The following is a 12,848-nucleotide window of genomic DNA, read 5'->3' as shown; positions in this document are numbered from 1 at the left end:
CATAGTTTTAGCAATAAACACTAACCACATCCTACAATACTGTGATGAGCCCTGGAAAGTTTTTATTTTAAACCCCAAAACAGTACCTGTTTCTCATCCTTGATAGAAGGGTGGGGTATGAATGCAACAGATAGACAGTGTTGTCTGTTAGCCAACTGTGCTGTTAAACGCAGTGGAGCAAGGACCAGTAAAAGCATTGGCAACCTTAGTTGAGGCTTTGAGGTCTCAGTCCAAGCTGGGCTCCAAGACCACATAGCCTTTGATCTCAAAGTTCAGAGCTGTCCAGTTCAACACTGGGGCAGGCACGGTCTTTCTCCAGATCCTCCTCAGTTCTTGTGGAGGCAAGACAGAATCCCACATGTAGACGTCTGTTATTTCCCCCACGAAGGACTGCGGTTTGGCAAGTGAACCTCCATACGAATCTTGGTCTTGGCCTAACATCATCACTAAATCGGTTGTAATCGCGTAGTCTTTTGATAGGCCTTTTCTTGGGAGTCGCCATCCCGTCGAGGAAAAGCTGAACAATCCCGGTAGTCAAACTCCACGCCACACAGACATTCTCCCAGTGGTAGCCTCGATCTGTGTTCCCGGTCACAATATAAGAGTGATTATTCCCACCCACATAAATGTTGTACACTGTGGGGCTGTGCTTTAAGAGGAGGATTTCATTGTCTCTATTCCTAGAAGCACAGGATAAGAGGGCAAATTCACGGGGCAAATCGGTGTAGAAACTGAGGCACACGGTGAATTGCCGTAGTGGCTCCGGCAGGTGGGGCTTCAACTGGACGTACGAATTTGAGGAAGGCTTTGGGAACACAAATACCTTCTCATCCAAGTCTGCCAGACAGGAAAGACAACATATCAGAGACGCTTGTTTTTGTTTTCTCTCTCCCCACCCCCACCCCCCAAAAATAATGTTTTATTATTTAAGTATAATGCTACGGAGTTGAATGTTTATTTGCTCAAGGAATATAGTCTGAATGTCTCGTAACTCTTATATCAGATGGTTCAAATCAGTGTGGACAGTAAGTGTTTGAAAGCCCACAAACATACACACACATACACACAATTTGATTCAGCTGACTTTGGAAAAAGTTATGTCTACATAAATGTATTTGCGTGCCTCATATCCAGAAAGGATGTCTCAAAAATCCTATGTGGAAATATGTACCATATATACTCATGTATAAGTCGAATTTTTCAGCACATTTTTAATGCTGAAAAAGCTCCCCTCGACTTATATGCGGGTCATTAAAATTTTGTGTGTGTTTTTACTTTGCCGGCCAGCAGGGGGCGCAGTTTTTATGCTAGCGGCACCAAAATTTCAGAATTACCCTCAAGAGACACCTCTGATGATACCAGCCAAGTTTGGTAAAGTTTGGTTCAGGGGGCCCAAAGTTATGGACCCCCAAAGGAGGTCCCCCCATTCCCCATTGTTTTCAATGGGAGCTATTAGTAGATGGGGCTACTATTTTGAGGGTCCATAACTTTGGACCCTCTGAACCAAGCACTAAACCTGGCTGGTCTCATCAGGGAGAGTCTCTTTACGATGCAGCCAGGTTTGAGCTAAAGATGAGTCAAGAGAATCCAAAGTTATTGATCCCCAAAGGGGGTGCCCCATCCCCCATTGTTTACAGTGGAAGCTAATAGTAGATTTTCCATTTCTGATAATATCCCTCTTAAAACCTAAGTTGGGTTACATTTGGACATACAGATGATGATGGTGAGGAATCCAGTTGTGAAGGATTTTAATTCTTGTGTTTTAGCTTGGTTGCTGATTGAGCTAAGGTTTTTGTACTTTTAAAGTTATTGTTGAGACCATATTGTTCTTGTTGACCCCCTTTTCCACTTACAGAGCCAGTTTACTGTTTTTCTTTGAAATAAATATTCAAAAACATTTAACCTACTGATGCCTCAATTGATGTAATTTTATTGGTATCTATTTTTATTTTTGAAATTTACCAGCAGCTGCTGCATTTCCCACCCTCGACTTATACGCGAGTCAATACGTTTTCCCAGCTTTTTGTGGTAAAATTAGGTGCCTCGACTTATATGCAGGTCGACTTATACACGAGTATATACGGTAATTTGAAAGAAAGGGGGGAAGGGAATGCTGCTTTAGTTTCAAGTAAGGTGTAGGGGCAGAAGAAATTTGAGCCTTCTGTGAATGCATTTAGTCATATTAAAAAATGACACTCATCTCCAAAACTGAAATGTGTCCCCAAACCCCCCCAAAATTAAATTTTAAATGTCAATATAAAATGTTGATACATGTTTTACAGTGGTAGTGACAAGCTCAAACAGGGCATTATGTCTTTTGAAGAGTCAGGGCTCCCCCAGACCCAAATCGCTTTCTGATGGCCTGAAAGTAAATTGCGGGGGGGGGGGGGGACCAATTTTTTAAGCAGTGCAGTGTCCCATTTGGATCAGGACTATGGCATTGGGGAAGGAGCTTCAAGAAACCATCTCCCCTTACATTTTTGGCTCCAAAAAGGTTCCAATTAAGCATACATACAACTGACAGACAGTAATTCCCACCCACAGATATGTGGTATACTCTGCGAAGCTGGTCTGGAAGAGGAGGATTTCACTATTGTGATTGTTAGAAGCACAGGATAAGTAATGGGCTCTGAGCTACCCCAAAGCAGGCAGGGGGAACAAGGCAAATATGGTATTTTGTCTTCTTCATGACTAATTTCAGGCGTTTACTGGATTTTGACTGTATTTGTTTTGTTTGTTTTTTCATTTTGAAGAACTGCCAAACTGAAAAATGTCAGGAAATCTCAACATGGGCTGAATTTTCAGGGTTGGGATCTGAAACGTTGAATTCCATACGGTTTGAGAAGAAAGATATCCATCCTGAATCTTGAAGGTTTTATTTATTTGTTTGTCATTCAAATACAATTCTTGACAAATTCAGTATGTGGCCACCTTTCTGTAAATAAACATCTCATTTAGCTCATGTTCTTTTTTTAAAAAAAAATCAGTTTTTAACACGGCATCTTCTCAAGCAATAACCTGACTTCACCAGACAGCAATTTGTTGTAGAATTTCCCAGATCTCACTAGGATCAGATTAAACCTAAACATTTATTTCACTTCTGAAGCTTAACTTCTGTACTCCCCCCAGTCCATTCCATAAAGCATGCACAAATCTATAACTATAAGAATCTAGAAGAATAAAATCAGAATTACAAACAACTCAAAAGAAAGGCTCTATAATTACAATTTAAAAATTAATTCAGTTTAAAAATTAATACAGATTAATATGAAATATTTTGAGACTGCAGCCCATCAAAAGCAATCCATCAGTATGGGGTTCAAATTCTGTCACAATTTGGCCAGCCCTCTCGGTTATATAGATCTTACTTCTACCTAGAGAAGAAGCAGGGAATTTATTGTATGTACCCATATCATTTGTTTAAAGGTAAATTTCTGTGAGGCGGGGCTTGGGATCTTTGGGAAAGGGGATAGAGGGGATAACCCATCCCCCCTTGCATAGGCTCATTCCGCACATGCAGAATAATGCACTTTCAAACTGCTTTCAGTGCTCTTTGAAGCTGTGCAGAATAGCAAAATCCACTTGCAAACAGTTGTGAAAGTAATTTGAAAACGCATTATTTTGCGTGTGCGGAAGGGGCCATAGTTTCAGCAATAAAAATCAGTCACTTCCTACAACATTGTGATGAGCCCGAGAAAGTTTTTTTTAAAAGAAACCCCCAAACAGTGCCTGTTTCTCATCCTTGATGGAAGAGTGGGCTATGCATGCAACAGACGGGCAATGACATCTGTTTGCCAAACTGCTATTGAATGCAGTGGAGCAAGGACCAGTAACAGCATTGGCAACCTTAGCTGTAGCATTGAGGTCTCAGTCCAAGCTGGGCTCCAGGACCACATAGCCTTTGATCTCAAAGTTCAGAGCTGTCCAGTTCAGCACTGGGGCAGGCACGGTCTTCCTCCGGATCCTTCTCAGTTGTTGTGGAGGCAAGACAGAATCCCACATATAGACGTCTGTTATTTCCCCCACGAAGGACTACTTTTCATCAAGTGAACCTCCGTAAGAATCTTGCTCTTGGCCTAACATCATCACTAAATCGGTTGTGATCGCATAGTCTTTTGATAGGCCTTTCCTGGGAATCGGCATCCTGTCGATCCATAGCTGAACAATCCCAGTAGTCGAATTCCACGCCACACAGACATTCTCCCAGTGGTTGCCTCTATCTGTGCTCCCGGACACAGTATAAGCGTGGTAATTTCCACCCACATAAACGTGGTACACTGTGGGGCTGTACTTTAAGAGGAGGATTTCATTGGCGGTATTTCTGGAAGCGCAGGATAAGAGGGCCAATTCGCGGGACAAATCGGAGTAGAAACTGAGGCACACAGTGAATTGCCGTAGTGGCTCCGACAGGTGAGGCTTCAACTGGATGTAGGAATTGGTAGAAGACTTTGGGAACACAAATACCTTCTCATCCAAGTCTGACAGAGAGGAAAGACACGATATCAGAGACACTTGGTTTTGTTTGCTCTCCCCCCACCCCCCACCCCAAAATAAATGTTTTATTATTTAAATATAATGCTACACTATGGAGTTGAATGTTCGTTTGCTCAAGGAATATGGTCTTAATGTCTTGTTATTCTCATATCAGTTGGTTCAAATCTGTGTGGACTGTGTTTGAAAGCCCGCAAACATACACACACATACACACAATTTGATTCAGCTGACTTTGGAAACAGTTCAGTCTGCATAAATGTATCTCTGTGCCTCGTATCCAGAAAGGATGTCTCAAAAATCCTATGTGGAGATATTTAATTCGTAAGAAAAGGGGTGTGTGTGGAGGGGGGGAGGGGAAATGATGCTTTAGTTTCAAGTAAGGGGCAGAAGAAATTTGAGCCGTCCGAGAATGCATTTAGTCACATTCAAAAATGACACTCATCTCCAAAACTGAAATGTATCCCCAAACCCAAAAATTCCTTTAAATTTTCAATGTCAATAGGAAAATTTGATAGATGTTTTACAATCGTAGTGATAGGTTCAAACTAGGCAACATGTGTTCCTCCAGACCTGACTCGCTTTCCCAAGGCCTGAAAGCAAATGAGGGGGAGGAGAGAACTGATTTTTCAAGCAGTCCAGTATCCCATTTGGATCAGGACTGTGACATGGGGGAAGGACCTGCAAGACACCCCCTTCCCCTACATTTTTGGCTCCAAAACAGGGCACATAGTGGCCACCTTTAGACTTTTTCACGTTAGGAAGTATGAGGAAAAAGCTGAAGTCCCTCCCCACACACCATAGTCCAAATCAAAACTAGGCCCCTGTGGTGCTTAGATAAATTAGTTCCTCACAGCTGCTGTCTGGCTATGGGGGAAACGATTTGCATTAAAAAAAACAACCCAGACATGATTTGGTAAAAAATGTAGCATCTAGTTTGGCTCCTCATCAGGCTGACAAAAATCATAGGGTTGCCAACTCCAGGTTGGGAAATTCCTGGAGATTTGGGGGTGGAGCCCAGGCAAGGACCTCAGAAGAGTATCATACCATACAGTCCACCCTCCGCAACCATTTCCTCTTTGCTGTCTGGAGACCAGCTGTCCCTCTGGGAGATCTCCAAGCCCCGCCTGGAGGTTGGAAACCCTAGGGTAGTCAGTGTCCGGCAGATAACCCCTGAGAGATTGGGATGTAGAAATAAACTGAAATGGCATCCTGTCATGCCACATCCAGCTGCATTAAAACGATAGAGTTTTGAGAAGATCCCACATCACCCTGTCACACCTTGGCCGATTACCCACTGGCTCTCTGGCACTTGGAGGCAAGAAATCTTGTCCCGACACACCTCCTCTTTGTGCCACGCCTAGAAAAGAGGCATGTCAGGGCAAGATTTTTGGATTCAACACGCTTCCTCTTGCCCTGAGTGTGCTTCTGGCTTTCTGTGGAGAAAGTGGAAGCACTTTGGGAGCGACTTTTCACGCCAGAACAGGGTGAGGGCCAGAAACAGCTGGCATTTTGGTAATCGTCCATTGACAAAATTCATGGTTAGTGATGTCAGACATTGCTGAAGGAGGTCTCCCCACTTTTCCCCAGCCGCCCTAGCCAGCAGCAGCGGTGGATTAAGGCAGAGAGAGGGAAGTCACTCACTCCAGCAGACAAACTGGCAACCCTACTTAGAGTGGGGGATCCTACTTCGATCCTTCCAACTCCTTCAGCCAAGCCTTCCACTAAATGAAAAGGACTCCCACCAACTTAAGCAACTCTTCCTCCAAGCTACTTTCTCCAGGGGGACCAAATTAGCTTCCTCCATGGAGCAGCAGTGGCATAGTGGCTAAGAGCAGTGGCTAAGATCAGGTGCACTCTGATCTGGAGGAACCGAGTTTGATTCCCAGCTCTGCCGCCTGAGCTGTGGAGGCTTATCTGGGGAATTCAGATTAGCCTGTGCACTCCCACACACGCCAGCTGGGTGACCTTGGGCTAGTCACAGCTTTATTGAGCTCTCTCAGCCCCACCCACCTCACAGGGTGTTTGTTGTGAGGGGGGAAGGGCAAGAAGATTGTAAGCCCTTTTGAGTCTCCTGCAGGAGGGGATATAAATCCAAACTCCTCTTCTTCTTCTTCTTCTTCTTCTTCTTCTTCTTCTTCTTCTTCTTCTTCTTCTTCTTCTTCTTCTTCTTCTTCTTCTTCTTCTTCTTCTTCTTCTTCTTCTTCTTCTTCTTCTTCTTCTCCTTCTCCTCAACACCAACATTATTCATTTCAGGAGGGGAAGTTTGCATTGGGTCCAGAGAAAAACAGGATGGGGGAGGAGAGGGTGGGATAGAAATTAAATAAATAAACAGAAGCAAGAGGTGGTGATGAGGAAGAGAAACCACAACATCTGGACCAATGATTTAAAATAGATTTGGGATCCTCCTATCGCCAGCCCAGATCAGATCACCCCTCACACCTACTTGTCTGTGCCAGCGCTCCCGAAAGACCCAGCAAGAGGACGGGCCAAAGAACTGGCAGCTCCATGTTGTCACTGGTGAGCAGAGAGCCACGGAGTAGATCGTAGACGCCACAATGCTCTCCTCCTGCTAAAATGTCTGCTCGAAAGCCCAACCCAGGCTCCGGAATTCATCCTGCAATTAATTAGTTTTCCAAGTTGGCAGGAGAGAGGACTGTCCCTCTGTGGAGTCATCAGAAGACTTTCAAAGTCCAGAGATCAAAGCTTGTCCAGACAGGTCACCACCAGCTCCAAACTAAACAAGGAAATACGTGGCAGGAAGTACAACCCAGTAGTGTGGATTTGGCTCCAATCGCCACATGGGCAAAGTCATCGGACCAAAGGTTGGTGCCACCTGTTCAGAAAAGAACCCGTCTTGGCCTGCTTGATTGTACCCATGGTGTAATGGACAAGGATCTGAGAGATTTGGGTGCGAATCCCCCCTCAGCCAAGAAAGTCAGCTAGGGCCAGTCACTTTCTCTCAACCTAACCTACCTTGCAGGGGAATCAAGGACAAAATGGAGGAAGCGAAAACTGCAAAAGTCATCCTGAGCGCCTCGGAAGGGATGGACAGACAATGTCAACTGTTGGTCAAGCTGTTCTTAAATGCAGTGGAGTCAGGTCCAGTAAAAGCATACATTCAACAGACAGGGAATAAATCCCACCTACTTAAATGTGATATCCTCTGCAAAGCTGGTCTGGAAGAGGAGGATTTCGTTATTGTGGTTGTTAGAAGGACAGGATAAGAGCAAGAATGCTGGGGGGAAGAATTAGGACTAATAAAAGGAAACACTTCTTCATGCAACATGTGATTGGTGTTTGGAATATGCTGCCACAGGAGGTGGTGATGGCCACTAACCTGGATAACTTTAAAAAGGGCTTGGACAGATTTCTGGAGGAGAAGTCGATCTATGGCTACCAATCTTTATCCTCCTTGATCTCAGATTGCAAATGCCTTATCAGACCAGGTGCTCGGGAGCAGCAGCAGCAGCAGGCCATTGCTTTCACCTCCTGCATGTGAGCTCCCAAAGGCACCTGGTGGGCCACTGTGAGTAGCAGAGAGCTGGACTAGATGGTCTGATCCAGCTGGCTTGTTCTTATGTTCTTATGTTTTTAAGAACACATGGGCCACATCTGTGTAGAAACTGAGGCACGGGAATTGCTGTCCGTGGCTCCAGCAAATGAGGCTTCAACTGGAAACAGGCATTTGGGAACACAAATACTTTCTCATCAAAACTTGTCTTCCAGGAAACAGAAGATCTCAGGGATGCCTGATTCCTTTTGTTTCCTTTCCTCAAATAAATGTGTTTTTATTTTAAGTATGATGCTGCTGAGACGAGTGCTTGGTTTTTCAAGGACTGACTCTGTTATGACTCTCTTACCACTCGCTTCAATTATGTGTGAAATGTCATCCTCTGAGAGTCCCCCACCACATACACACAGATTGATTCAAGAAACTCTGGAAATAGCTGAGAGTAGAAAAATACATCAAGTAGGGTTGCCACAGCATCCAGGTGATGATTGGAGACCTTCACGGGTTGCAATTGGATGCCAAGTGTCAGTTCGCCTGGAGAAAATGGCTGGTGTGGACTGTGGATGGCGTTACACTCCACCTTCACCAGACTCCACCCCCAAATTCTGCAGAAATTTATCAACCCAGAGTTGGCAACCCTAATATCAAGGATGGTGGTCTCAAACATTCTATACAGGAACGTGGAATTTGTCAGAATTAGAAAAAGTTCAGGTTCAAATAAGGTACTAGGGCAGAAGGCATCCGAATCTCCGGTATGCGTGTTTAGCCCCATCCAAAAGTGAAATGCATCTCCCCACCCCACCCCCCCGCACTTAAATTCCCTCTCAAAAATGTACATTTACTCCAAATGTTAAACTCCAATATTAAAATCTGATTCGTGTTTACAGTTGTAGTGACGGGCTCAAATTAGATTTTACATTTTTGTTAAATAATGTGTTGGGTTTGGGTTCCCTGACCCAATTTGTCCTCCCTGCAGGCAGACCACACCCATAGGGAACCCAACCAGTTATCCACAGGGTCCCACTTGGATCAAGACTGCAGCATGGGGAAAAGGTTTCCCACTTCTGTACATGAGCGGATCCAAAATACGGCAAATTAGCTCAAGACTTTTTCAGATAAAGGTATCGGTGTGGGAAGGAAGATAAAGTCATGTCCTACACAGACTATGTCCCAGATTTGTTAAAAAAAAATGTTTCCCACAACTGCAGTTTTCCGGGAAAGCAAACCACATCATGGAACCCAAAGCCAACTCATTAAAAAAACTGAAAAATGTTGATCCATAACATTAGAAATGTAGGATTGCCAACTCCAGGGTAGGAAATTCCTGGAGATCTGGGAGCAGAGCCAGGGGGCAGTGGGATTAGGGAGGGTGGAGAGCTCTGAAGGTGGTGATGCCATAGAGTCAAGCCAAAGTGGGCAACCTGGACACCCTAGTGAGAGGGGTGACCCCTGCCCCTATGTTTGCCACACCCACTTGGCAAACTGTGACATAGGGGTCACTAAGCTTTCCACGCCTGGGGCTGCCTTCACAGCTTTGACACACGTGCAGCCACAAAATGACCCCTGCCACAAAACGGCTGCCACTATTTCCCCCTCAGCCACACAGCGAGGACCATTAAACTGTGGTGGCAGCTGTGGCCAAAATCCTGTTTTTAAAAATCTGCGCAGTCTATCAAATCTCCAGCGGCCAATCAGAAGGCTTGCCGGGCAAAAGCCCCGCCTGTCTCCGCCCATTTTCTAAAAACACTCCGGGCGGGCGCCAGGAAAGATGTCGGCTCGAAGGGGCTGTTTTGAAAGGCAAAGGGGGGACTGAGAGTTGCGAGAAGGTTTTCCCATCGCTTCCCCCCACTGGCCCGCACCCCTGTTCCCATTGCAGGTACTGGGCATGAATTGGGCGGCCCTTTGGTCGCCGTTGCATAAATTCCCGCAGGGGAGGGACGGAGGGTAGCCATTTCATGCCAATCTGGGCACCCTGGGCAGGATTTTGGGTGGGGGAGTTGCAAAGGGATCCCTCCGCAGTTTCAAGATCAGCCTGGGCGATCCTCTTGCAAAAGGTGATTTGAAAAATGTCTGCTTTTGGGCAACGTAGAACGGAGAGGTGGGACCGTTTTGTTCGTGTTCCTGAAAAGGTTATATAAAAAGGCAGGGAGGTGTTAGTGGCCGTCTGGATTGGTTTAAAAAGGGATTGGGAAAGTTGGTGGAGGAAGAAAGACATTTGATCCACGGATGCCAGCCTTGGTAGCGAGATGGAACCTCCATGGGCAGAAGCAATGTATCTCTGAGGCGCCTTCCGCACATGCAAAATAATGCACATTCAATCCACTTTTACAGTAGTTTGAAAGTGGATTTTGCTATTCTGCAGAGTAAAATCTAGCTTCAAAGTGCATTATTCTGCATGTGCGGAAGGGGCCTGAGTGGAACTGTTGACTTCTTGCCCTGCACTGAGCTTGCTGTCAGGATTCGGCTGTCTGTGGGAAAGAGGATGCTCTTGGGTCCTATCCAGACCTCCAGTTTCTATGGAAGCAGAATTTAGCAGCTGCTCTTGCGTTACTTGGCTGGATTCCGCACAGCAAATGTATAACGGGTTGCGGTCGTCATAAAGGAACCCAGGGTTTTTTCAAAAGAATTGCTGGTTTAGTGATTTTCAGAAATCCAAGGTCGAGGGTGAACTAGATTTGCAGACGGGACCTATGCAAAGTCCCTCCCAACGGTTTGTATTGCACTCTACTCTTGCTGACAGGAGCCACGTGGCGTAGTGGTTAAGTGCTTGCACTGCCACTCACACGGTCAGGAGTTCGAGCCCCCTGTGGGTCAGATATCCTGGCAGCTGGCTCATGGTCAACTCAGCCATCCATCCATTCCTTGGTCGGTAATACTGAAGGGGAAACTTTACCTTTTACCTACACCCGTTATATTTGCTCTGGGCAGAATCCACCATTGATAGCCCCTGGTTAGCCTGAACTTATCAGATTTCAGAAGGTAAGCAGGGTTGGCCCCAGCTACAATTTGGATGGGAAACCAACAAGGAATCAATGTATTATCAGAGGCTTTCGTGGCCGGAATCAACTGGTTGTTGTGGGTTTTCCCAGCTGTGTGACTGTGGTTTGGTAGTTGTTGCTCCCAATTTTTTGCCCGCCTCTAGGGCTGGCGTATTCAAAGGCATGTTAAAACAGAGAGAAATACATCTCACCATGACATGCCTCTCAAGGTGCCAGCCCTAAATGCAGGCGAAATGTTAGGAGCAGCAGTGGCATAGGAGGTTAAGAGCAAGTGCATTCTAATCTGGAGGAACCGGGTTTGATTCCCAGCTCTGCCGCCTGAGCTGTGGAGGCTTATCTGGGGAATTCAGATTAGCCTGTGCACTCCCACACACGCCAGCTGGGTGACCTTGGGCTAGTCACAGCTTCTCGGAGCTCTCTCAGCCCCACCTACCTCACAGGGTGTGTGTTGTGAGGGGGGAAGGGCAAAGAGATTGTAAGCCCCTTTGAGTCTCCTGCAGGAGAGAAAGGGGGGATATAAATCCAAACTCTTCTTCTCTTCTTCTAGGAACAAAAACCGCCAGACCACGCCCACGCAGCCTGGAAAACCCAGGCAGAGAATGCAAAACCACCTCTGAACATCTTTTCTCTTGAAAACCTCAACCTATGGGTTGCCATAAGTCAGATGAGTCATAAGTCAGATGAGACTTGACAGCCACCCCCACCCTCCCCAAAAAGTGTGTGTAAACTTACAACAATTTCACCAAGGGCGGGGAGATAAGGGTCGCACCAAGAAGAATGAAGGAAAAGGAGGAGGAAGGTGCTTTAGGGAAAATATTTATTATCTGCGTACCCTTCACGTAAGCATCATCCCGGGGATTTAAAATACATTAAATATAGAGCATTATCTACGGAGCATATACAAAATATAATTAGACTATGAACTATATAATCACATAGAGTCCAGCTGCACAGAGCGTAGTTACATAGTGCACGCACAAAGTAAAATTTGTGAAATAATATAGACAATAAATATCTTCCCTCAAACATCAAATATCCCCAAAACAGAATATTTCTCCTCCTCAGCCCGTTATAATTCTACCGTGCGGATTCCACCATTGTTTCTTACTTTTTCTTCAACTCCACCAAGGGGCCTTCAAGGCAAGTGAGAAGCAGAGGTGGTTTGCCGTGACCTTCCTCAGAGTCTTCTTTGGTAGTCACCTATCCCACTTCTTATGTCCTTTCTTACTGACTTGGCATAGCTTTCAAGATCGGGTTATAACATTCTGCTTTCCCTCCCAACCACAACTACTACAATTACATACCTAATTGGAACCTCCGTGTCCAGAGACAGTATACCTGTGAATTCTGGAAGCAAATGGGAGAGTGTTGTTTTTAATTTATTGGTGGACTTCCTAAAGGGATTTGACTGGCCCCTATTGGAATAGGTGTAGGTGGAGTTTGGCTGAGGTCCAGCAAGCCTTCTTTTACATTATTGAATGGGTTACGGTGCGTCTGAGCAGGGGCAGAGAGTTTTCCTTTCGCTCAGAGTTAATGAATTGCACTGTAGGAACTGGAGTCACGTATAGCCCCTAACCTTTCTTTAGAATCAAACTTAGAGAGAGTCTTAGAGTAGAAGCAGCTCTTTTCCCTTAGATTTGGAATAGAAGACATGAGGTAAATCTCTCAAAGTAAGATTGCAATCGTTTATTCCAAACCAACCACACTTTCATAACTGCATGACAGGCAGAGATTCAACATCTGTTCTTATTCCTCAGCATGGAAACCCAAACACTGCAGAAAGCGGCACCTGTTGGATTTCTGTCTGCCACACATCTTAGCGGCATGCAAAAATAAAGATAGTG

General features: G+C 45.3%; 2 protein-coding genes across 2 annotated transcripts; both read right to left on the bottom strand.

The window, feature by feature from the left end:
- Positions 1–225: 225 nt before the first annotated feature.
- On the bottom strand, positions 226–3,411 carry LOC125436785 (serum amyloid P-component-like). Its single transcript, XM_048504088.1, is given in 3 exon segments — positions 226–495; positions 497–837; positions 3,408–3,411. Coding segments are annotated over 3 exon segments (615 nt in total).
- A 456-nt stretch (positions 3,412–3,867) lies between these two features.
- Positions 3,868–7,001, bottom strand: LOC125436782 (serum amyloid P-component-like). The gene is given in 2 exon segments (XM_048504074.1): positions 3,868–4,478; positions 6,938–7,001. Coding segments are annotated over 2 exon segments (675 nt in total).
- Positions 7,002–12,848: the final 5,847 nt, after the last annotated feature.

This window comes from Sphaerodactylus townsendi, linkage group LG01 (genome assembly GCF_021028975.2).
Source record: "Sphaerodactylus townsendi isolate TG3544 linkage group LG01, MPM_Stown_v2.3, whole genome shotgun sequence".
NCBI classification, from domain to species: domain Eukaryota; kingdom Metazoa; phylum Chordata; class Lepidosauria; order Squamata; family Sphaerodactylidae; genus Sphaerodactylus; species Sphaerodactylus townsendi.
The sequence above is the reverse complement of the archived record's forward strand: the minus strand, read 5'-3'. Positions and strand labels throughout refer to the sequence as shown.